At 36.5% G+C, this 24687-nt stretch overlaps 2 protein-coding genes across 2 annotated transcripts in view; one reads left to right on the plus strand and one right to left on the minus strand.

The window, feature by feature from the left end:
* The first annotated feature begins 2377 nt into the window (after positions 1-2377).
* On the plus strand, positions 2378-4856 carry OTP80 (Tetratricopeptide repeat (TPR)-like superfamily protein). Its single transcript, XM_086429186.1, has one exon. The coding sequence runs from the start codon at positions 2410-2412 to the stop codon at positions 4339-4341; it is 1932 nt and encodes a 643-aa protein (XP_086285312.1). The 5' UTR covers positions 2378-2409; the 3' UTR covers positions 4342-4856.
* A 1057-nt stretch (positions 4857-5913) lies between these two features.
* The window catches only part of LOC147382298 (RNA-binding CRS1 / YhbY (CRM) domain protein), a 28329-nt gene continuing 9555 nt past the window's right edge, over positions 5914-24687 (minus strand). The window contains exons 3-4 of the mRNA XM_086429187.1: positions 14280-14681; positions 5914-6538 (exon numbers count right to left, since the gene is read on the minus strand). Of these exons, the coding sequence (XP_086285313.1) occupies positions 6080-6538; positions 14280-14681 (861 nt within the window). The 3' untranslated portion in view covers positions 5914-6079. The remainder of the gene's footprint in view (positions 6539-14279; positions 14682-24687) is intronic.

Genomic DNA, 24687 nt, shown 5'->3' on the forward strand with positions numbered 1-24687 from the left:
TTGAGTGCCTTAGGAACCGACACATGGATACCCCCCAATTTTGATGTGTATTTTGAAAAATAAATCACCATTAATTCAATAAAAAAAGGGATGTTGACTTTCAGTAATCTTCCTTTTTTGGTAGGGTGTAAACCTAATATCACCAATTTTGGATGGTTTTTACTAAATTACCTCTTTTTTGCGCATGCGCACACTCACACACACAAAAACAAACAAAACAAAAAACAAAGAAAACCGCATCTTTTTTCTATATTAGGTCTATTTTAAATATATATATATATATATATCATCTTCAAAGATTTAATCACAAATAATACGAGAACTTTCTCCCAAAAATCCATCAACTTCAATCTCACAAGGTCCCAAGGGCAAACGTCATCAGTTTGGAAACACAAGGGTATCTAAAATATTCACAAAAATATGGAGTAGTTTGTCACTTTGTGTAAAGGTTATGATTCATTGACTTGTGAGAAAATACATGATCCCAACCATTTAAATACAAAATTCAACAATTAAGATTTATGCGTACTTTAATAACACAAATCTCGAAGATACTTATTTTGAGGATAAAATTCAGAATTTTGTGTTTAAACGATTGGGATCATGCGTTTTTTCCATGAATCAAGGGATCCTGACCCATTTAAATACCTTTTAAGAAAATATATTAAATAGATGCAATTTAAAGGCTAGCCCCCCTAATCTAGGATATATATATATATATATATATATATATATATATATATAAACCAAAATCTAAATGATATTTGTGCGTTAAGTTCAAGTTTGATCTCATTCTTTCCAATTAAGATGACAAACGCGAGGCTCTAGGTCTTGGAAAAAGTTGGGGTTTTTCATTGATGGAGCGGTTGTAGCATTGGAAACACTCTTCAAATGGAAAAGAATAATTCAAATAAGACTATTGCTACCTAACATTAGGGTCCAGAAACCAAAAGTTTACTCCAAATTTGAATAAGGTCATAGTCTCGATCCTCAATTCATATTAAGGTAACATGTATTAGATTGTGGAATCATAGAAGTAAGGTACTCAGACCCCCAAGGGTTGGTGTGATGGCCAGACCACACCTCAAGAAGTAGAGGTATTGAATTCGAAGAATTTATCCTATAAATTAAGGTGAAGGGAGAGAGAGACTACACGTGCCTTGAGGATTAGTCGGGTACCCCCAAAAGACCCTATACCTTAAAAAAAACAAAACAAAACTCATTGAATGATCAAAAGATCACTTAATGGATGCTACTCATCTACACCAAGATACATTCAACCCACTCGAAACTTTTGGGGTAAGACTTCTATGACTACTTAGATCCTTCTCTCTTCCTAATTCTTTTTACCAAAATGAGTGAGTGAGATTCCAAAAGTAAGCTCATTGGATTACCAAACAAAATAAATACAACCGGCTCCATTCCCTCCTCTCCCAAATAGAAGAGATGATTAAAAGTAAAATATCATTTAGAAACTATTTTTCTTCATTAAAGAAAAGAAAATATTTTGTTATGAGTCGTGCTGGAGTGACCTCAAAATCGTACCTCATATCGCTCATCCTCACTTGAAAGTGTGTAGGAACCATTATGCTTTTTGAGTTGTATCTTGGAGAAAAGCATGTATAGTTCCTACACACTTTCACGTTAAGATGTGCGATATGTTCTTGATGTCACTTCAACATTATTATTTCCGGATAAAGTCGTGCTGGAGTGACCTCACGATTGTACCTCATATCACATTTTTCTTATGTAGAAGTGTGTAGGAACTGTAAATGCTTTTTCACTCGTATGAAAAGCATTTATGGCTCCTAAACACTTCCACGTCAGGAAAGTGCGATATGAGATACAATCTTGAGTAAGGGCAGATTTACAATGGGGGCACTTGCCCCCACGATTGTACCTCATATCACATTTTCCTTATGCAAAAGTGTGTAGGAGTCATAGATGCTTTTTCACTCGTATCTCGACGAAAAGCATTTATGGCTCCTAAATGCTTTCACGTCAGGAAAGTGCGATATGAGGTACAATCTTAAGCAAGGGCAAATTTACAGTGCGGGCACTTGCCCCCCTCCCACCACCCACACACACACGAATTTTCAAAGTTATAGATTAATGAGCTATTGTAGAAGATAAAAAAATCCATCACTATTGTCCCCACAAAATAATTTCTACTCTTAGTTCCCCTACATGGGAAAAATCCTAACTTCGCCCATGATCTTGAGGTCACTTCAGCATTATTCTTCTAGATATAGTTGGAGAAAATGTTTTTTGAAAAAAATATTTTCTTTTAAAAGAAGATATTTTACTTTCCATTCGTACTAGAAAATATCTTCTTTTAGAAGTTAAAAAAAATACTTTCTAGAAAACATTTTCTAAAGCCAAATATGCTTGCCATTTTGTTAACTTCATATGATGGTTTGGGCTATTTCTCAAAAAGACCCAATAGAAAGAATGGCTTCTTCCACACTAGCCGTTACAGGGATCAATTTCCCGCCAAAGTCAAATTCAAGAACCAAGAACTCCCCAGTTCGGAACCAAATCATCTCTCTGTTGCAGAGATGCAGAAACATCAATAAAATCCCCCAAATACATGCTCAAATAATCAAAAACGGCCATGAACAAGACCCTTTTCTTCTCTTCGACTTACTTCGTCTCTGCTCCAATTACAACTCCATGGATTATGCTTCCAAAATTTTTGAACAAATCGAAAACCCAAATGTCTATCTCTACACTGCTCTCATTGACGGCTATATCTCCTCTGGTTCTTACCTAGACAGTATTCGTTCTTACGTTGGAATGGTTGATAAATCGATCGAACCTGACTCTTACGCAATTGCATCAGTCCTCAAAGCTTGTGGATCCCAATTAGCTTTAAAAACCGGCCGTGAAGTTCACGGTCAGGTTTTGAAGATTCGGCTCAGTTCAAACAGATCCATTAAGATTAAATTGGTTGAATTATATGGTAAATGCGGGGAATTTCACAATGCTAAACAGGTATTTGATGAAATGCCAGAAAGAGATCTTGCTGCTTCAACAGTTATGATCTCATGTTACTTCAATCATGGTTTGATTGAAGAGGCTTGTGCGACTTTCAATTACATCCAAGCAAAGGATACGGTTTGTTGGACAGCGATGATCGATGGGTTCATTCGAAATGGGGAGATGAGTATGGCATTGGAGTATTTTAGGGCGATGCAAAGAGAGAATGTGAGACCTAATGAAGTTACCATTGTGTGTGTTCTATCTGTTTGTTCTCAATTAGGAGCATTGGAGCTTGGAAAATGGGTTCATTCCTATGTGGGTAAGTATAAAATTAAGCTCAATCATTTTGTCGGATCTGCTTTGATTATTATGTATTCGAAATGTGGTAGTTTGGACGAGGCGGAACAGGTATTTATCGAGATGGAGGAAAGAGATGTGACCACGTATAATTCGATGCTTGTTGGGCTCGCCATGCATGGGAAGAGCACCGAAGCTATCAAGGTATTTGAGGAGATGATGAAGCAAGGATTGAAGCCCAGTGAGATTACCTTTGTGGGTATTTTGAATGCTTGTAGTCATGGAGGATTGGTGGATTTGGGTTTCAAGATTTTCGAATCTATGACGAAAGACCATGGGATTGAGCCGGGGATTGAGCATTATGGATGTATAGTTGATCTTCTTGGACGTGTGGGTCGTCTTGAAGAGGCGTATAACTTTATTGGAAGAATGAGAGTGGAACCAGATCATATAATTTGGGGATCTTTACTTAGTGCTTGTAAAATCCATGGAAACCTCAAATTGGGTGAACGGGTAGCGAAGATTATTGTCGATAGAGGGGTAGCAGATTCGGGAACTTATGTTCTATTATCGAATGTCTATGCTTTGTCAGGGAATTGGGATAAGGCAGCACAAGTGAGGGCGAAGATGAAGGAAAGAGGAATTCAGAAGGAACCAGGTTGTAGTTCGATCGAAGTGAAAAACGAGATCCATGAGTTTCTTTTGGGGGATGTAAGACATCCACAAAGGGATGAAATTTATAGGAAGTTAGAGGATTTGAGTCAGATTTTGAGGTCGAATGGGTATTCTCCTGCTACAGAGGTTGTCTTGCAGGACATCGAGGAGTGGGAGAAGGAATGGGCTTTGGCAATCCATAGTGAGAGGCTTGCAATATGTTATGGGTTAATTGTGACTGAAGTGGGGACAACGATAAGAGTTGTTAAGAACCTAAGAGTGTGCGATGATTGTCACTCAATGATCAAGATCATTGCGAAGATCACAAGAAGGAAAATTGTGGTGAGAGATCGGAATCGGTTCCATCATTTTGAAGATGGGTTTTGTTCTTGTGGGGATTATTGGTGAATCAGAAGAGTTCCATAGTTAGGGATATTAATTAATCAGATCAGACATGAAATTCGATTCATTCCGTTCAAAATTTTAGGTCCAGATTGAAGATTTGGGTTCTAGTAAATGTCCAATCTGTCAAATTATTTTGGATGGATGAAAATGGAGAGGATCCAGAAGAAGTGTAAACAATACATGACTAGAAAAAATTAAGCATTTCTTATGCAATTCCAAGCAAGGTGAAGGCTTACAAAATGACGTGATTTCTTTCACTACGAGGATTATCATTGCATAAATCTAACTATTTCAATAGTTTAGATTTCTCAATTTTCATAATGTTAGAAATGTCAGAATGGACTGAATTTTTGTATTATAATAATGATCTCTACATAAAGTCCCGCAAGTCGGATGACAGGTAGGGCATCAAAACATGACCTAACTCTACTATTGTGTAGTTCATTGTTAATTGTAAAGAATCGACTTTGTAAACTCTCATTATGGGAAATTTTCAAATTGATGAGTAATTACTTTAATGGGTACCACTCCAACAATCTCAGCAAGGATAGTTTAAGTATTTATATTTTTATCACAAACAAACTCTCAGGTTGAAAGTTATGATATTTTTAAATATCTAAAAATCAAAATCAAAATAAAAACAAAAACAAATCCAAGATAGATGGAAAGGAGGGACATGTGACTTGATACAAGTTGTAGGAATGAAGTGGTTGGGAAGTTTTATGAGTTTTGCCAACTTAAGGATGATTTTATTTTGTGAAGAATTAAAGAACAAAATACCCTAAATTAATTGTGATTTAAGAATCGGAAGAAGAGAACTTCGACGAGAAAACTCCTCTCAATATATTAAATATGGTTGAGTAAGAGTAAGAGTATTTGGGCTCAACAAATTATGGAAGAAAATGATATAACAAGCATTGGCACAGAGGAAATTCAAGAAGTATAGATCGGAACCATCAATCCCTAGAAGAACGTGAGAAAACAATGAACCTAGCTAAAAAGTACAAGACGAATAGTAGTTTCATCAAACATAAAATACCCTTATACAAAGAAGTGAGGCCTATCAAACAAGATTCATCGAAGATCAATGAAGTAAACAAACAAATTAATTTAAGATTCTTCGCCATCACGAAATATCCTGAAAGGTTCACAAACATTATGCCTGCATAGACCAATGATGCATGCTGACTAAAAGTAGTGCCAAATGATTTCCGTAGAGAACCTAGGGGTCTGCAATGATTGCCCCTCAGAGCAAGCAATCAGAAGGGGAAAAATTGTGGTGAGAAAATTAAAAAAAATAAAAAAAAAATTCCTTTGGGCTTGATCCAAGGTTTTGAAAATGGAGGACTACTGAACTTCCACCTAACTCCTAAAATTAAAATTCAATGGTGAAAAATAACTTTTTTTGAAAAAAAAAAGTTTCAAAGTTTATAAAATTTTGTACTCTACATCCTTAAAGCATCAGAGGATGATTTTGGATGCCATAAGGTGAGCACAAGGACCCTTAGTAAGGCTAGTTGGACCTATTTTAAAAATATTGCAAAAGCCATATGGAAGACCGGGTTACAACTTACAAGAGTAGGGAATTCGGCTGGAATTTGGAGTTTTGATGGTAACTTTGAAAATGAACAACAATCTTTGGCTATCCGTGTTACACAAGCAATACAACTTAGGGGATGCATGCATGTATATATATTTTGAATTAATCAAGATTAAAATGAAACAGTCTAATCCTTCGAGTTTATAAATCTGTCACCTTGTAATCTTGACTGTCAAAATCCCATCTACTTCCAACCCCCAACGAAGAATCTACGGCGGAAAGCAAACTCTCACGCTTATTGAAGGTACCTCCATCTTCGGAATCAATTTCAGAACCTGACAAACTTTCATCAGCTTCACTTCCTGACAACTCCTCATCTTCAGAATCATTTTCAGTTTGCAATAATTCTTGATCTGTGGTATCGAATTCCACCTCAGAATGATGTGTTGAAAAGCCATCATTTTCTGTCTCCACCATTTTATGTGATTCTGGTTTGACAGAGCCTTTTATTGTGCTGATAGATGTCTCATCAGAATTCCGATTACTTGGGTCGCCATAAAGTGCAACATGCCTATAATAGAGCTCAAGTTCTTTCTCTGCTATAGCGATGAAGCGCCTCACGGACTCAAGTGATTGCTCATACTTGGATTTTTCCAACGCCTGGAAAAAGTTCAAAGATGATTTAGGCATATAATTGTAAGTGAGAAACCAGTTTCTACATATATATTAATGAGTGTAATTTTATTAAGAAAAGAGAGGCTACAAAGATATTGAAGGCAGTCAAGATGACCACCCACAAAGCAAACAGTACTAACTACTACACAATGTATCCCATCTAAAACAAAATCCTCAAAGAACACGCCTTTAAAATCACCACAATAGACCTAGAATGTTAAGAATGAGATCCTGGTTAGATGTCTCCAAGCCTTTGAAGATCCTCCTATTTCTCTTTAACCCCCAAGTAATAGCAAAAGAAAGAATATTCCAAAGAATTTTCGTTCTCCCCGTGAACATAGAAAGATCCCAGCTCTGAAAAAGAGAGAGTTGAACTAGGAACCACCTAGGAAATCTTGAAGAGGCCGAAGAAATGAGACCACACAAAAGAGGAGACATTACAGTGAATTAAAATGTCAACAGTGATTCGTCATTCAAGTTGCAAAGGAAACAAAAGTTTGGAGTCACAAAACCCCTTTGAATTAAAAGATCAAGAGTGAGCAGTTTTCCGAGCACAACTAGCCAAGTAAAACAAACTCACCTTGGAGGGGATCTTCGAACCCCAAATAAGAGTTGTGGGAAAATGTTTGAAAAAAATATTGGACGTGTGCAATCTGGAAGCAAAAGACTTAATAGTAAATATATTACCTCTAATATGACTCCACTCCCTTCTATCGTCGTGAGTTGTCAAGTCTGCCAAATTCTGGAGTTCCCAATCATTAAAGTCCCTCCTGAATCCCAGGTCCCACGTAGGCTCAAATCTTTCAAGGTTCAAGAAGGCAGTTCACAACATTCATTTTTTTGAGGAGAGCTCATAAAGTCTTAGGAATTGATGGCATAAGGCTGAGGCACCACCCCACCAGTCCTCCCAGAATCTCACCCTATTGCCTCTACCCAACTTGAATCTAATTCACTTTCTAAAGTCCTCCCCCTACTTTCAGGATCCTTTTCCAAAGATTGTAACCATACGATAATCTCACCTCTTCACTTTCCTAGCCAAACCACTCTCCCAATACTTTGACGTAATAACCTTTCTCCACAAGATAGAAGTTTCCACTCCAAACCTCCAAAGCCACTTCCCTAGCAATGCCTGATTCGATACCCTGAAACCCCTAATTCCTAAATCTCCATTCTTATTAGATTCACGAATCACCTTCCAATTCACTAAATGAATCTTCTTATCCCCATTTTTATGATTCCGAAGGAAGTCTCTAATCTATCTTCCATACTCGGGATTGTAAACAAAGAAAGGTGATAGATTGGGATGCTTGCCAAGGTACCATTGATTAAAGTGAGCTTACCCCTCTTAGATAGGTATCTTGTTTTCCAAGAACTTAGCCTCTTGTCCATGCATTCCAAAACTGAATCCCAAATAGATTTGCACCTATACTCCGCACCTAAAGGCAAGCCTAGGTAGGAAGTTGGAAGGGACTCCCTTTGGCACTCGAACATTGCCGCCCATCTAGAAACTCCCGTATCACAGCTAATCCCAAAAAATTTGATTTTCCTAAAGTTAATCCTCAACCTTAACACAACCTCGAAATAGCACAACACACCCATTGAGTATCTCACTTGGTTATCAGAAGCATCCAATAAGACTAAGGTGTCATTGGCAAATTGAAGGAACAACATTTTCGCTCCAACAAAAATGCCGAAAATCTCTCCTAGGTTCTCGGCCTTTCTAAGGAAACGACCCAACCACCAAAACAAACAACAATGGAGATAGGGGGTCCCCCTATCTTAAGACCTTGAGAGCTTCTAAAAAAAATCAGTCGGGCTACCATTCACCAAGATTGAAAACAAGTCATGGTTACATATTTCATCATCCCCTCTATCCATTTCTCCCCGAAGCCCATGTGTTGCATCAAATAAGTCAAGAAATTCCAGTTCATACAGTCGGAAGCTTTGTGCATATCAATTTTGCACATAAGCCCCGATTTCATCAACTTTCTCCTATAGTCAATGCACCCGTTAGCAATAAGGACCTCATCTAGGATGTCTCCCATTTACAAAAGCCCCTTGCTCTAGACCAATCAGAATCCCCAACACTACTTTCAGCCTATTTGCCAACACCTTACCCTCTAACTTGTAAGTTGACCTGGTCTAAAATCTACTAGTTCATCGGCTCTTAGTTTCTTTAGTATCAAAGAATTGACGGAACTATTAAGGCCATAATCCAGGTATTTCCTTTCTTGAAGATCCACAATCACATTCATAAAATCCTCTTTTAACGTATCCCAACATTTCTTAAAGAAAGCCATGGTGAAACTATCGGGACCAGGAGCTTTTTCCCCACTCATCGAAGCTAGCACACTTACAACCTCCTTCACCTCAATTTTCCTCTCCAACTACTCTCTCTGCTCAACAAAAATTGAACCTAGATAAAAGAGTTTTAGGACATGCCAAAAAAATTTATCCTCCTCGAACATTTTCTTATAGAATTCTACTATTTCATCCTTAATCCTTTAATCCCCCCTCAATTTGCACTCCATTGATCCTAAGCTTTCAAATGATATTTTGGCTTCTTAGGGCATTTGCTATCTTGTGGAAGAATTTTGTATTGTTGTCACCTTTCAGCCACTTCACTCTCGATTTTTGCTTCCAACTCACTTCTTCCATCAACGCCACCTTTTGAAACTCATCCATCAAATTATTCTTCCTCATCTTGTCCTCCCCTGAGAGCCCAACGGTTTCCTCCTTCTTCAATCCTCCAATTTCCTCATGGATTGATTGCTTCCTTAGCTTTATGCGCCCAAAGATTTCCACATTCCATTCTTTGATTTTTCCTTTCAGCGCCTTAAGCTTACTTTTGAAGACAAAAATCAGGATCCCCGCTAAACTGAAATTTTTTCCACGACTCATCCACTTTTTCACAAAAGCCTTCGTGCAAAAGCCACATATTCTCAAATTTGAACGGTCTAGTGTGAGTAACTCCTATGTAACGAACAATTGAACGGTGATCTAAGACTGGGTCAGAAAGCGAAAACTGTGACAAGCTAGTAAAGTGTTCCTCCCAATCACCCCAAATCAAGAATTATCCAATCTTGATATCCTAGCCACCATTTGATTATTGGACCAAGTATAAGATCTTCCTTCCAGAGTAGGGTCATCCAAAGAGAGATCATTTATGAATTTTCCAAAGTCCCTCATGCTTTTAGAGATGCGATTAGTGCTACTCCTTTCATGCGAAAATTGAATTGTATTGAAATCCCCTCCTAGGCACCATGGTTTGTCCCAATAACCAGCCACATCACTCAATTCGTCCCAAAATTGTTCTCTCATGAGATTTAGTGGGACCGTAGATGTCCAAAAAAACCCAAATGAAGTCTTCTTCAACATTCTTACACAAATGAGACATCGAAAACGCTCCAATCAAAAAAATCCTCCACAAGAACTTATCTTTATTTCACAACACAATTCTTCTAGAAGCACTTATTGTCGGTTGCCAACACCAACCTAAATTACTAATTCAAAGATTCTTGATAATTGAATCATCGTACTCTTTCAAGTTAGTTTCCTGAAGGGCCACAACATGAGCATTACTAGATTCGATAACTGCCGACCTTTTCTTTCTATCCCCCAACTAGCTAAGTCGTAAGACTTGTGGAGGTTGTTCCCAGGTTCTACGTTCAAACCCGTTAAACCCATACTTCTTATGCTAACTATTAACAATTAAAATATTCATGTACTAACCAAGCATTTACCTAAAAAAAAATATTTATTATGTAAAAGACTAAAAGAAAAAATCAAGAAGGGTATTATTGGAAAAAATGTGATGGAAAACACTAACGTGCCCCTGAGGTCTTGGACATTAACATTCCCTTACATACATATCGAGTCGGGTTCAACAGCCAATAATGTAACCAAAGTTGTTGTCAAAGTGTTTTGTCCTATATGGGCTAAAAGTTTTGAAATGGGCTGATTTTTTGTGAGAATGATCTCTATATGATGAGGAGATCATCCTCACAAAAAATCAACCTAATCCAAAACTTTTAAGTCATATAGGACAAATTTTGTTCACAACATTGTCCCCTTAAGATTGTTTGTTGAACACTTCCCTATATATAGATAAATATGTATGGGTAGCATTCGGCAGCCAAAATTGGGAGCCAAGTTTTGTCCTATATGGCTAAAAGTTTCGGAATGGACTGATTTTTTGTGAGGATGATCTCCTCACCATAGAGATAATTCTCACAAAACATCAGCCCATTCCAAAACTTTTAGCCCATATAAGACAAAACAATTTGGCAATGTTATTGGCTGTCGAACCCAACCCTATATCTATATAGGGGAATGCTAACGTCCAAGACCTCCTAGGCACGTTAGCGTTTTCCACCTCATTTTTTTTCTAATAATACCTCTCCCAATTTTTTCTTTCAATCATTTACATAATAAATACATTTTTTTTTTATATAGGTAAATGCTTTGTTAGTACATGAATATTGTTAATTGTTAATAGTTAACATAAAAAGTATGGGTTCAAGGTGTTTGAACCTAGGACCTAAGAACAAACTCCACAAATCTTACCATTTAGCTAAGTGACATATCTTATAATAAATACATTTATTATGCCCTTAATAAATGCATTTATTATGTTGGCATTGATTGCCAAATCATTTACTACAATAACGGCATTTAAATAAAAATACTAAAATACCTTTAATATTTATTATGTAAAAGACCAATATACCCTTGTTTTTTCACCAAAAGACAAAATGGAGAGGAGTGTTATTGGAAAGTGAATTTGATGGACAATGTTAACATCCCCATGAGGGCTTGGATATTAACATCCCCTATATATATATAGGGTAGAGTTTGGCAGACAATATTAGGAGACAAAATTTATCCTATATGGCATAAAAATTTCAGATTGGACTGATTTTTTGTGAGGATGATCTCTAGATAATCTCTATGGTGAAGAGATCATCCTCACAAAAAATCAGCCCAATTTGAAACTTCTAACCCCTTCTAACCCCATCAAAAGTGGTTTACAAATTAACGGTAAACAATCGATGGTCCACAATTCTAAACCACTTTTGATGGGATTAAAATTTTCAGATTGGGCTGATTTTGTGTAAGGATGACCTCCTCACCATAGAGATCATCCTCACAAAAAATCAGCCCATTCTGAAACTTCAAACCCACAAAAATCATCCTCACAAAAAATAAGCCCAATTTGAAACTTGAAACCCACATAGGACAAAGGCATTGGCTACGTGATTTCTCCCTAACGTTGTCCGAATCAGGTGACAATCCAGTTGACAGCCCTTTGCCTTATATGGGTTAGAAGTTTTGCAGTGAGTTGTTTTTTTGTGAGAATGATTTCTATGGTAAGGAGATCATCCTCACAAAAAATCAGCCCATTCTGAAACTTCTAACCCCATCAAAAATTGTTTACAAGTTAAGAGTAAAAATTGACAGTCAATGATTCTTCAACTTGTAAACCACTTTTGATTGGGTTAGAAGTTTCAGAATGGGCTGATTTTGTAAGGATGATCTCCTATATTTCAAAAATCAGCCTGATTGACAATTTCTAACTGTTGGATTCAAGTGTGTTTTTTTTTTTTTTTTTGGTTCTGTTATAGACTTAGAGTCTAGTGTTTTTCATCACACTCGTATTCAACGAATGGTAAGTGACATGGCATGATTTATGTGTCCTACACAACTGTAGGAAAAAAAAATCAACTCGTAAAGTGCTTCCTATTTTCTAGATTGATTTAGTTTTCAAAAGTCCACTGTTTTCTATTTTATTCTTCTTCTTTTACCCTATTTTTCTAGCTCTTTTAAAAAGATATAAAAAAGAGTTTGAGGGTGGTGAATAGAAGAGAAAAGGGTACAGAGGTATGATCTCAAATTTAGAAATAGCAAAAGTCTACTTTACCCTTAAATGTATTATCATATAAACAATAATGTAACTAATTTTATAAATAGATGAGGATTTTTTGGAATGAAACAAGAGGTTTCAATGACCTACAAAGAAGTATGCTGAACACACAAAATATTAGGTTAAGAGTGTTAGCATCCACCCATGGTAGTCAGTGTAGCAAAGTTCGCCCATGGTCCTAGAAAATCACACCACACAAATAATGTGTTATTTTGTCCTAAAATACTTTTTTAGTAAAGAGGCCCTAAATATAGTAGAAACTAGGCCATGTTTGAAACTTTAGAGAAAAAAATGGAAAAATATGTTTTTCCCAATATAATATTTCTAATATCCAACAGAGTTTTCTTCACAGATTTTTTGTCGTTCTGTGGGCCCAAGAGAAACTTGGTAAAAAAATTCTTCAAAACATTTTGCACCAAACAACAGAATTTTTTTTTTGAAATTTTATGGAAAAGTTTTCTAGGAGCTACCATATGGAACCTAAAAATTACAGCAAAAGAAAATCTATGCAACCTGGTTGAGCATAAAGGTTTCAATTAAGTGTGGGTCAAGGTGTCCAACTTGTTTGACCCTTGAATATCAAGCTATAGGGACACACTAAATAATAAGACTTCCATAATTTCATAATAATTTTTGACTTTTAAATATTATTTTGACATGAAATTTTCAGATATTACTTTTGTAGCATCCACTTGAGCTTAAATACAAATCCCAACAAGAGAAGATGGAGTTGGTTTATATTACTAAATTAGATTGCAGCCAATATAAAACTTGATCCAAATCCTTTGCATGAATAACAATTTGTGTTTTTAACTCATGCCAGGGAATCCCCTCGAAGTGGAGCACTGTAACGCAACCCGCATGTAGTATTAAGTAACAGACCAAAGGTTGGCTCAAGTGTTCTCTAGAAGCAATGCACAACAAGGATCCCACACTACGCTTAAAGAGAGTAGGTGAAAGTTCTAGTCCATGAAAACAGGATTCATTTAGCCATTTTGAAGGCAAAGTGAAGAGGTGGAATTGGTGGATAATATGTTTATAGGAGATCAAATATAATAGAAGATTGCGCTCTAGGATGACTACAAACTTTTTCACAAATGAGATAAAAATGCTAAAGAGAATTTTGGGGAAGAATGAGTTAGTGGACACATGCATGGTAGCAAATGGAAATGAAATTCGAGTCATTTCCCCTCCAAAATTGTTAGTTCTCTCTAATCAATAAGCGCAACTCCTACAAGTCAGCTGATTTTGATTTTATCTACTTATACGTTAAATGACAGATCACGAACATTTAAATGTATGGATGATAATGAGATTCCAGGTCTCATCAAATAATTGTGTGAACATGTATGGAATGCTATTGATCTTCATTTTGTTACTCCAAATGGTGGTTGTTTGTATTATTACGAGTTACGAAAATGTGCTTTAGTGCTTGTTTTACCATTTCGCGAACTTTTATTATTTCTTTTGTTTCCTATGATTCTAGAATATTTCTATAATTTTTTAAATTCAGAGGTATTTCCACACATATCAAAATACTTCCATTTATAAGCTGACCGAAATATAAATCCAAATCAAAATTCGAAACCTTTATAAGCCATTTTTAGCCTATCTAATTCAGCAGTTTCTCTCTCTCTATATATATATCTATTTTTTATTTTTTTTATTTTGTTTATTTCCTTTTAAAAAATGGGTTCTCACTATCACATGGACTAAAACAAATTTAAAGAATAACATTTACATGATGGAAGTGGGGAAATTTGCCAAAAAAACAAAACAAAATAAGGCAACGGGAAGACATACCCTTTTCTTGGACAATGTATCGATAGGTGACATCACTTCGGGCTGAACATAATCCTTTCCTCGATAGAAGATTATGGTGTCATCTCCAATTATTTGAATTGGGGTCCCACCACTCAATCTAGCGATCTCCTTCGCATACTCATGTACCTGACCAGGTTTACAAGGCTTGCAGATGACCTTAACAGTTTCATGTTTCTTCCAATGTAGATGCATATTAAGAATAACACCACCAAAGACACCTCTTCTGCCGACTAATACATAGTTGGACCTTTTCTGGGCCATCTTTTTCATGTAGAATCGTTCCTCGCCGGTTAGGTTTTCAGGTTCGACCAAAGGGCCTTGAAGTTTACGAACTTCATACCTCTTGAGTCTCTCAATCAATAAGGCTTCCTTAATTTTGGCCTGCAATGAAGAATTAGTAATAACTAACATAATTATGTTTTGGATTATTCAAAATTACTCTTAACTATTGCATCTATTATGTGACAAAGAAAATTGAAGGTTAGATGGCTCTGTCTTAGGAGATCAGTTATGTTTAAAATGGGGTTTGGCCCCCAAACATTCATTATATCGACCTCTGGGACCATTAACTATATCCTACCTAAATTCAAAAGGAATCATGGATAGTATGGTTGTAAAAAAAAATTAATAGGTATAAGGTTAGAGGTTAGCAAATGAAATTGGGTTCAAGGAGGTTTGAACCTAGGACGTGTCCCTGAATTTCCTCATACAATCATTCCAAAAAGTTCAAAATATAGGACTCAAGTGAAAATGTTAATCTAGATTTCAAAGTTTGAGCCAACCGTCCAGCTTAACTGTGTTGATTTAGCCAAGATCTGAGTCGACTAGAATGTTCTAGAATATTTTCTATTCAGTAAACTAGACTATCAGAACCAATGTTCAAGTAAAAGAAAAGAAAGGAAGGTAGGTAGGAAACTCATAGAATTGTGATCCCCTGCTTAATTTAAATAGAAGAGGAAACGGAAATGTGGTAATTGGTTCCCAGCTGACACAGCACAAAGAAAAAGAATATTATTAAAAAAATTACAAATCAGGGAGAAACTATAACTAATTAATACCATGCACTTGAACCCTAGTTTTCCTATAATGAATACATTACACATTACAAAATGTCACCACTTCAGAAAACATATAACCAATAACTGAATAATCTAAAATCTAAATCATCCACCCATGACCCCACAAACAGGAGAACAAATAGGGAGTGGGAACATGGAGTACATCTATATATATGGGAATGCTAACATCCAATGAGCCTTTTAGTGGACAACAAATGCAAGTACATTATACTTTATGAAGGTATTTGGTAATTATAAAAGGAAACCCATTTTCCTGCTCAAAGAGTCATTTGCGAGGGCAGGGATGCTAAGTGAAGAGGAAAATAAAGAGATTTCGAAGAAGAAAAAGAAGAAGAAGGAATTTGGTTCTAGGTCTTTAGAGGTACGAGTTTTTTTTTTCTCCACCTTGGATTTTTTCTTGTTCATCCTTCGGTCATGAATCAAGAAACATGGATTCAAAGTAGTTTTTTTTTTAATTTGATATTTTTTTTCTTGTTCACCTTCAACCATGGAATCATTTCAATGGCATCGGCATCAAGTAAGCAATGTCAAGGAGAAGAGGCCTAAGCAAGTAGGGACCAAATAACAACCTGGCCACCACTCACATAACCCAAGTGTCGAAGCAAGAATTCAACAACGACATCTACATAAGTGGGGGAGAGTGTCCTGGTACCATGTGTCAATACCATGTCTTATATGTGTCAAGTGTGTCATCGTACGTATGAGTATTTCACATGTCCTTGTAAATTAAGTTAATTGGATGTTTGCTCTGGGCTTGGGCCTCCATAAAGCATAGTATGATTAGGCTCAAATGTCGATGTTTCCTTCTTGAGACGAGTGAAAGACTTAACATCTTCTTTGAAAGAGAGGTGTTGACTTAAGTGAAGCCAAGTGCTAAGCATGTCCTACATCCTAGCATGTGACAGGCATCATTTACCCAAGCCAATATTAAGAAAATTGCATTATTTTGGACATTGGCAACTTGCGTTGCCTATCGTTGCTTTTGCATTTTGTATTATGTGGTTTCTTTAAACTTATTCGTAGGTTGTTGCCTACAAGTGTTGCACGGTAAGCTATCTCAACGATCACGGCCATGACGTCCAAGCAAATTGAGCATTGGTTGAGAAGAATTTGTAGAATAAATTGTCAAGTCCCAAAAAGAGCTTGGTAGAGTATTTATAATAATCAGAGTGAATGGACATAAATGCCCTTATAGGGAAAAATAAGAAACATAACTAAAAGGCATAAAACTAAACATAATATATTCTAATATTCCCCCTCAAGCTGGTGCAAATACATCAACTAAACCCAGCTTGACAAGATAAGAATTGATAACTAAAAGACCAACAGATTTCGTAAGTATGTCGGTAAGCTGATCTGAAAAAGATACAAATACTATTTGAAGAACACCAGATCGAACTTTCTCCTTAAGAAACTGAACATCAACCTCTATATGCTTGGTTCTCTTGTGAGGGGAAAAGTCAAAAGCAAGCATAATAGCAAACTTATTGTCGTAAAACAGTGTGGAGGAACTAGAAACAAGAAATCCCAGCTCTGTCAATAAAGATCAAAGCCAAATAAGCTCACATGTGCCAAAGGCCATAGCTCAATACCCAGCTTCAATAGAAGAACAAGAAACCACACTATGTTTCTTACTTTTCCACGAGATCAGGTTACCACCATGAAAAGTACAGAAATCATATGTAGATCTCTTATCCGTAATAGAACCAGCATAATCAGCATCATTGAAGCAAGACAAATAAGGTTGAGTAGTGGATGAATAAAAAAGGCCAAGACCTAGATGCTAATTCAGATAACGAAAAATAAGATAAGCTGCATCAAGGTGAGAAGTGAGCGAAGTATATGCATGAACTAACTAATCACACTTACCGCAAAAGTCAAATCTAGTTTAGTGTTAGTCAGATAAATCAGGCAGCCTACAAGTCTTTAATAAGAAGAGGAATCAGATAATAGCTCACCAGATTCAGTATGAAGGCGATGAATCTAATTCATAGGAGAGGAAACAAGACAACAACCAAGCATATCAGTGTCTTGAAGATCTAATGTGTATTTGCATTGGGATAACAAAATACCATGGCGAGAATAGGTCACTTCTATCCCCAAGAAGTACTTAAGAGGACCCAAGTCCTCAACCTTAAAGGCACGCCCCTATATCATCTTTACCTTGTCAATCCATTGGGCATCATCTTTAGTCAAGATAATATCATCCACATGAACTAGAACAATAGCACAACAACCATCCAAACCTTAACAAACAAAGCATGAATGATCTGAATGGTATCAAGAAAACTTCATAGATAAAATGACCTCAAAAAAATGCTAAAATCAGGCTCGCGGAGATTGTTTCAGGCCATACAAAGATTTAAGAAGGCGACATACTTTCCCAGAATACTCCCCTTGAAGAGGAAATCCAGGAGGGAGGTCCATATAGATAACCTCAGTCAGATCACCATTCAGAAAAGCATTCTTTACATCGAGTTGGTGAAGAGGCCATGAATGACATGTAGTTAAAGAGATAAGGAGGCGAACAGTAGAAAATTTAGTCATAGGGACAAATGAAGCACCAAAATCCTTTCCTGGAGTCTACGTAAATCCCTTAGTTACTAAACGGGCCTTGTATCGATCAACGGTGCCATCCACAAGATACTTAACAGTGAAAACCCATTTACAACCAACAGTCCACTCCCTGGAGGAAAGGGGAACAAACTCCCAGGTATGATTCTTTTGTAAAGCATTCATCCTAGCAGTCATGGCTGCAGTCCACTGAGGATCTCGTAAAATCTCTGAAACAAGCCGGGGAACTCGAATAGAATTAATGGCAATAAGTTACACCTGATAAGAAGGAGAGAGTCCCTGATAGGAAAAAAAACTGGGCAATACGATAATCAGTAATACATCCCTATTTACCTTTGCGAAGTGCAATAAGAAAGTGATAATCAGAAATAAAAAGGATAGGAACAAAGGTAAGAGAGAATATACCTGAGTCCAAAGAGAAGGTTGGCTAGGTTGAAGAGAGGCGAGGGCGACGAAAGTAAACCTAAAGCGTCGATGAAGATGGACAAAAGATCGGATAAGACAACACTAGAAGAGAACGATCCTGCAAAGGAAAAGAGTCTTCCAAAGACGATGGTAACACAAAACTAGGGAACGTTTTTTTAAAAAATGACATCAAGGGAAGGTATGTCACGATGTGAAACGGGATCATAATACCGATACCCCTTTAACATAAAGGAGTAACCTAAGAAAAAATATTGAACGACTATCATCTAATTTCGTACGATGAAGGGTCTTATCCTAAACCAAACAAGTGCACCCAAAAATTCTGAGTGTAATAGGAAAAATTGTGCTATTAGGGTGAAGAAAATGAAGAGGCACCTGGGCCCCTTAAGGTGCAACTCGGAACACGGTTAAGGAGGAAAGCTATTGTGAGGACGGTCATGTTCCAATATAACTTGGGAACATGCATTCTTCGAAGAAGGCAGTGGACAATATTCATCAAGTGGCGATTCTTGCGTTTCGCCACCCCATTCTGCTCATAAGTGTAGGGACAAGTCAATTAATGACTTATACCATGCTCATGAAAATGATAATGAATCCCATTAGAAATATATTCCCCTTTATTATCAGACCAAAGAGATTTTACAATGATGTTGTCCTGAGTCTAAATCATTTTAAGAAAATTAATAAAAATAGGAAGCACTTCAGAACAAGAACGTATCAAATAAACACGTGTACAACAAGAATAATCATCTATAAATGTAACATAATATCGATGACAAGTAAAAGTAGTAACAGGGGAAGGCCTCCACATATTAGAATGACCTAAATCAAACATTGTATTAAACCGATGCATATGAGGAACATAAGAAATACGTGTGTATTTAGAAAACTCACACATAAAGCATTAAAACTTGTGTTCACTATAAAAAAATTTTAAAGCAAGAAATAAAGAATATAAATGTTGAAAATTAACAAGTCCTAAACGAGCATGCCACAAATCTAAGAACTAAGAAGAAAAAGTATGAATTTCAGAGGAGGGTAACACAGAAGCAGAAGCAACAGTATGCGGAGATCCAAACAAATACAATCCATCCCGCTCATATCTCTTGCCAAAAATCCTCCTCGAAGTTAAGTCTTGAAAATACAATGAGAAGGAAAAAAAATCATTGAGAAATTTAAAGATTTAATAATATTACTCACAAACAAAAGTTAAGAGATAAGTGAAGAACATGAAGCATAAAATCAAGGAAAACACCAGAGGATAACAAGATGGTATCTTTACTATGCATAGGAGTAAGAAACCCATCAGCAAGGCAAACCTTCCTATGAGTAGTAGGAAAATAGATGAAGTAAAGTGACTAGACTCACCAATCATATGATCAGAGGCACCAAAATTAATAACACATGTTAAGGGAGCAAGACCCAACTGGGTGACAAGGAAGGCAAAGGATGTACTTGGAGACATGGTAACTAAGGCCACAGTCCAAGATAATCAAGTATGAGCATGGATCTAATCACAAACAATAGTGAAAATCTAGGTCTGAAGCTGCTGCAAATCAATAGTACCAGGCGTAGTAGGAGAGTCAATGATGGGAACTGGTAATGAATATACAACAACAGCACAAGGAGTAGAATGCCCCAAAGAAGGAGTGGCAGTAGATCGTAACAAATGAGGACAGAGTTGAAAGCATCAGACTTTCTTATGGCCAGTCTTCCCAAAGTGACTACAAATAAGGTTACTCTCTCGACCATGACCCCCTCTCAGCCACTACTCCCAGACCCCTGGGTACGAGAATCGAAAAAATCTGAATTGGTTGCTAGTGTCATCTGATTTATTGTTGGAACAAAAAAAATACTGAGAGCCTGAGTCTGAACTACACGACGGCGATGCTCATCACTATCAGTCGTCGCAATGGTCTCAAATAAAGAATGTAAAGGAGAGGTGTTAAGAATTTGTGTCCGTAGTGCCTCAAACTCAAGAAGTAAACCCATGAGAAACTGGTATGTCTGATGTTGAGCAATTCTCTTAACCGCATACCTGATTGCCTCCATGGACAACTCGACCATAAACTCATAATGAGAGAACTCCTCCCATCGAGACTGAAGAAACTTAAAATAACCAGTCACTCTGAATCCCCTGAGTGGCCTAAGCAATATCTTGATAGAGCTCATAAATCTTCGAATCATTCCAAGCATGCGTATAGGTCTGAGTGAAAGCTGACCACAAAAATGAAACAATCTTATGATACATAAATATAGTATAGATGCGTTGCTCCTTAGAATTAGACAACCATCCAAGAATAGTGCAATTATCGATATTTCATTGTTCAAATTTGGGATCAGTCATAGAAGACTAATTAACAGTACCCAAAAGCAATCCAGATTTGCCTCTACTTCCCAAGTAGAGTCTCACAGACCGAGACCAAGACTGGAAATTGCGACCATCCATTAGAGCATTGGGCCGAAGAGTTGTGCCCAAGAAAAGTATGAGATTCCTTGTTTTCTTGATTCGATGCCATAACTCACAAAGGCAAAGGGATAAAATATAGTAGAACAAGGAAAGGTAAAAAGACTCTAAGAGATCGCGAGAATTCTAGAGAAATGAGAGAAAAAAAGGAAATCAAGGCACTCACAATAGCCTCACATAAAAAAAGTTCTCCCCAAATTCGAAGATCAAAGCATATAGCTGAAAATTTGGTTTGAAGGGTGGTTTTTACAAACCTAAATCCAATGTGCAATCATCAAGGGAGGCAAAAACAGCACTATTCCATAGCAACCAATCACAAAACAATACCACAAAGCAGTCCACAACACTCTTACTTTAACCAGTAGCCTTATTGCAGTAGTAGCCAAGTCGCAACTAATACAACCTTATCGTAGCCAGCCACACTGTTGAAATAGTCTCATAACAGCCTTATCGCAACCCTACAACGCAAGTTTCTCACAAAAAACAGCCTATAACAACATGCGATTAGGGTATCTTGGGCCAAAAATAATCAAAATAAGAAAACCCTGAAGGGGAAGCACCCACACAAACCTGCTGCAAGGTTTTTATAGTCTCAAGATCTAAAAAATAAATGGGAGGAGAAGAAAGAGAAGAGGGGAGGGAGGTGAAGGCAGTGGAGCTTCAATAGCCCAAAACCGAAGCTAAAAAAACCCAAATAAGGCTGCCAATGGGTTCTCTAGAGGCTCTGATACCAAGAAGAATTTGTAGAATAGAATTGTAAAGTCCCAATGAGGGCTTGGCATAGTATTTATAATAATTAGGGTGAATGGACATCAATGCCCTTATAGGGAAAAACTAGAAACATAACAAAAAGACATAAAACTAAACATAATACATTCCAATAGGTTGAAGGAATCTAAGGACTATTTGAAAGACCGAGATCGGGTAGTATCTCTTACTTATAGGAAATGAATTCTAAAATTGATGCTTATGAAAATAAAAAATGGAGAGGATAAGTATGAATATTCCTATCATGAGCTTCTTAGGCTAGTAAGGTAGGAATTTGTGGGAAATCAAATGGGTTTACCAAGATTTCGACTTAAGTACAAGTTGGGGGTTTGCCTTCAAAATCATTGTAATCTATTTTATTTTGTAACCATGGTTTTAAAATTCGTCCGACACCAAGACATATCGCTCGAGTTAATTCGGTATCGGGGTTGAACGAGACCAACTCACAAATCTATTTGATATATCCGCGTATCGTGAGATAAGCGAGACAAACGATACCTAATAGTAATGAATAAATCGTGAAACAAACGATAGGTATCGAATGAGATTTTCAAAATCTCATCCGAGTTAAACAAGAGAAACGAGTTAAACGTTCCCACCCCAATATTCTTTCACCCAAATCGATTTTTCTTCATCTTCTCAACCAAGTGAACTAAAAAAAGTAAGGTTTTGGAAGAAAACTTCATCTTCTTCATCCAATTTAATAGGAATTATTTCTGAATTTTTTTAGATTTTTTAAATAGTTAAAAACCATTGTCTCAATGCCAAATGAGACGAGACGTATTGTCCTAGTTAACTTGGTATTGGGGTTGAACGAGACGAGACCTGAAACCGAGTTTAAAAACCATGTTTGTAACATTAATCATTTGCTATACACATACACATGTTGGATGATCCAACCACACAATGATCATCAAATAATCATCTTTTTACAATGTCAATGCACGCCTTTGTCAATCTCCCACTTAAGAGTCTTTAACTATGCAACAAATTTATCTTTACCGGTGCTATTGTTGGCATCCAATTGACATTAACCATGTAATCTCAATCAACTATTTTATTGAAGCTATGCCTAAATTTAAGGATTTTAGTCATTCCCAATTTTTTCGTTCCTAGTCTTTCCACAAATCCATCCAAACGTCTTCATTCCTACAACAACCACTCTAAAAAATATTGTTTCTTGACTACCCAACAAAAACATATTATTCTTATAGTTTCCTTGTTAAAAAATCTCCATTGTGTAATCGGCATGCACTATCCGTGAAGCATTTTGGAGGCACGTCCACTTTAGCCACCGAACTTTAGTATTATGTGCAACACCTCTACTTCAATCCCTCCATATTTATGGACAATAAAAATAGTATGAATTGAATAATCTCACCAAATACATCACCAAGATTGGGTTTGGCAGAAAGTATCCTACATTTCGTCATTCTAGTCTATCTAGAATGTATTTTCCTTTCTAAGTCTTCTACCCATCCAATTCAACATCAGCATCTCTCAATTAAAGAATGTAATACTCTTGACCGCCCAACATTCAACAAGCTAGTCTTATTGCTTTTCTTGTAAAATTTACATTCAGCTTGATTGGTACTCGTTGGCCATGTGAAATTCTAGAAGTACCTCCACTTTATTCACCAAACAAATTCTATGAGTCACGTCCTCACCAATCTCTCCATATCCAAGTACAACTAAACAGAAATAACAAAAAAGGTATCTCTGAGGTAAATTTTTTCCCGTCAATTTTAACTAACATTTTCATCCCAAGGAGTGCCCTTATTAAAGTTGCATTACATATATTCTATCTTGGTCCTCATTATCTTAAAACATTAGTTTCTAAAATTTTCCTTCGTAGTTGTGGTTTTCCGTTACTCTCTACCTCATTTTATTGACCAATGCTATATCATCTAAAAACAACATATATCAAGGGACCTTTCTTCTAATATGAGTAGAGCTAATCCATGCATAACATACATAAAAAGGTATAGACATAAGGTAGATTGCTCGTCAACCATTATATTTGAAAGCTCCCTTGTCACTCCACATATTGTTCTCACTACCTACATTACCAGACAGCCAGCATAAATGTCCTTAATAATTTTAAAATAATTGCATAGGACTTAGTTGTTTCTTAATGCCTATCAAACTAACTCTCTAGGAACTCTATCATATGCTTTTTCCAACTCAATAATAACCATACAGAGATTCTTCATCCTTTCTCAAAAGTCCTCCATTAATGATCCAAGTTAAAAAGACAGGCACCTCCCAATGATGAAGCCAACTGATTCACTAATCCTAAAAATCCCATTTTTCCACTGAAATCTCATTTCATAACATTAAAATCAACTTCTTAGATAAACCCAATTTTTCAAATTAATATAAAAACATATGCAGTAGTGCTAGTACTATCACATTCTTGATAGTATGATCCTACTATATATGGAGTCCAACTTAAGGAACTTATCTAGAAGATATACAAGGCTAAAAGCCATCCTTAACTGTTGGATCTCAAACACCCAACCAACTATATCCCTACTCAACAAGCACAAATACAAGTGTTGCAATGTTGAGAAAAGGGTCTTTTATGAAACTTTTAAATCATCCAATCAAACTGATTGGTCAATCAAAATTGATAAAAATCTGCACCATTTTGTTTTATATTTATGCCAAATGTTTCTCATCTTCATCTACATTTCCTACTGAAGAAAACTACCAAGTATAAAACAAGAGAGATGCTATTGGCACCCCAGATTTTACTTATTACACTACAATTTCTTAAATTATGTATCACCCCCCAATTAAAGATTAAAACACACTCTTCAAACATTACCAAGGTTTGGCTCAAATTATAATCTCAACTTTACAATACATAATAACACTCACTCAAACAATCTCAGCAATAGTTTAAAATTATGATTAAGCTCGTATAAAAAATCCTAAACCCAAAAAATAGAAATCTAGGGGGGGGGGGGGGGCTTTTATTTGCACCCCAAATTTTACTCATTCACAACCATTCACTTATTTTCTTTATTTTTAATGGGGGTGTAGTAAGTAAAAGTTGGGGTGCCAATAG

Source organism: Akebia trifoliata, chromosome 16, assembly GCF_017979445.1.
Source record: "Akebia trifoliata isolate Shusen 1 chromosome 16, ASM1797944v1, whole genome shotgun sequence".
NCBI lineage: Eukaryota > Viridiplantae > Streptophyta > Magnoliopsida > Ranunculales > Lardizabalaceae > Akebia > Akebia trifoliata.

Excerpts from the sequence above, each read along its gene's own strand:
- OTP80 (XM_086429186.1), top strand. The coding sequence starts at position 2,410 with ATGATGGTTTGGGCTATTTCTCAAAAAGACCCAATAGAAAGAATGGCT.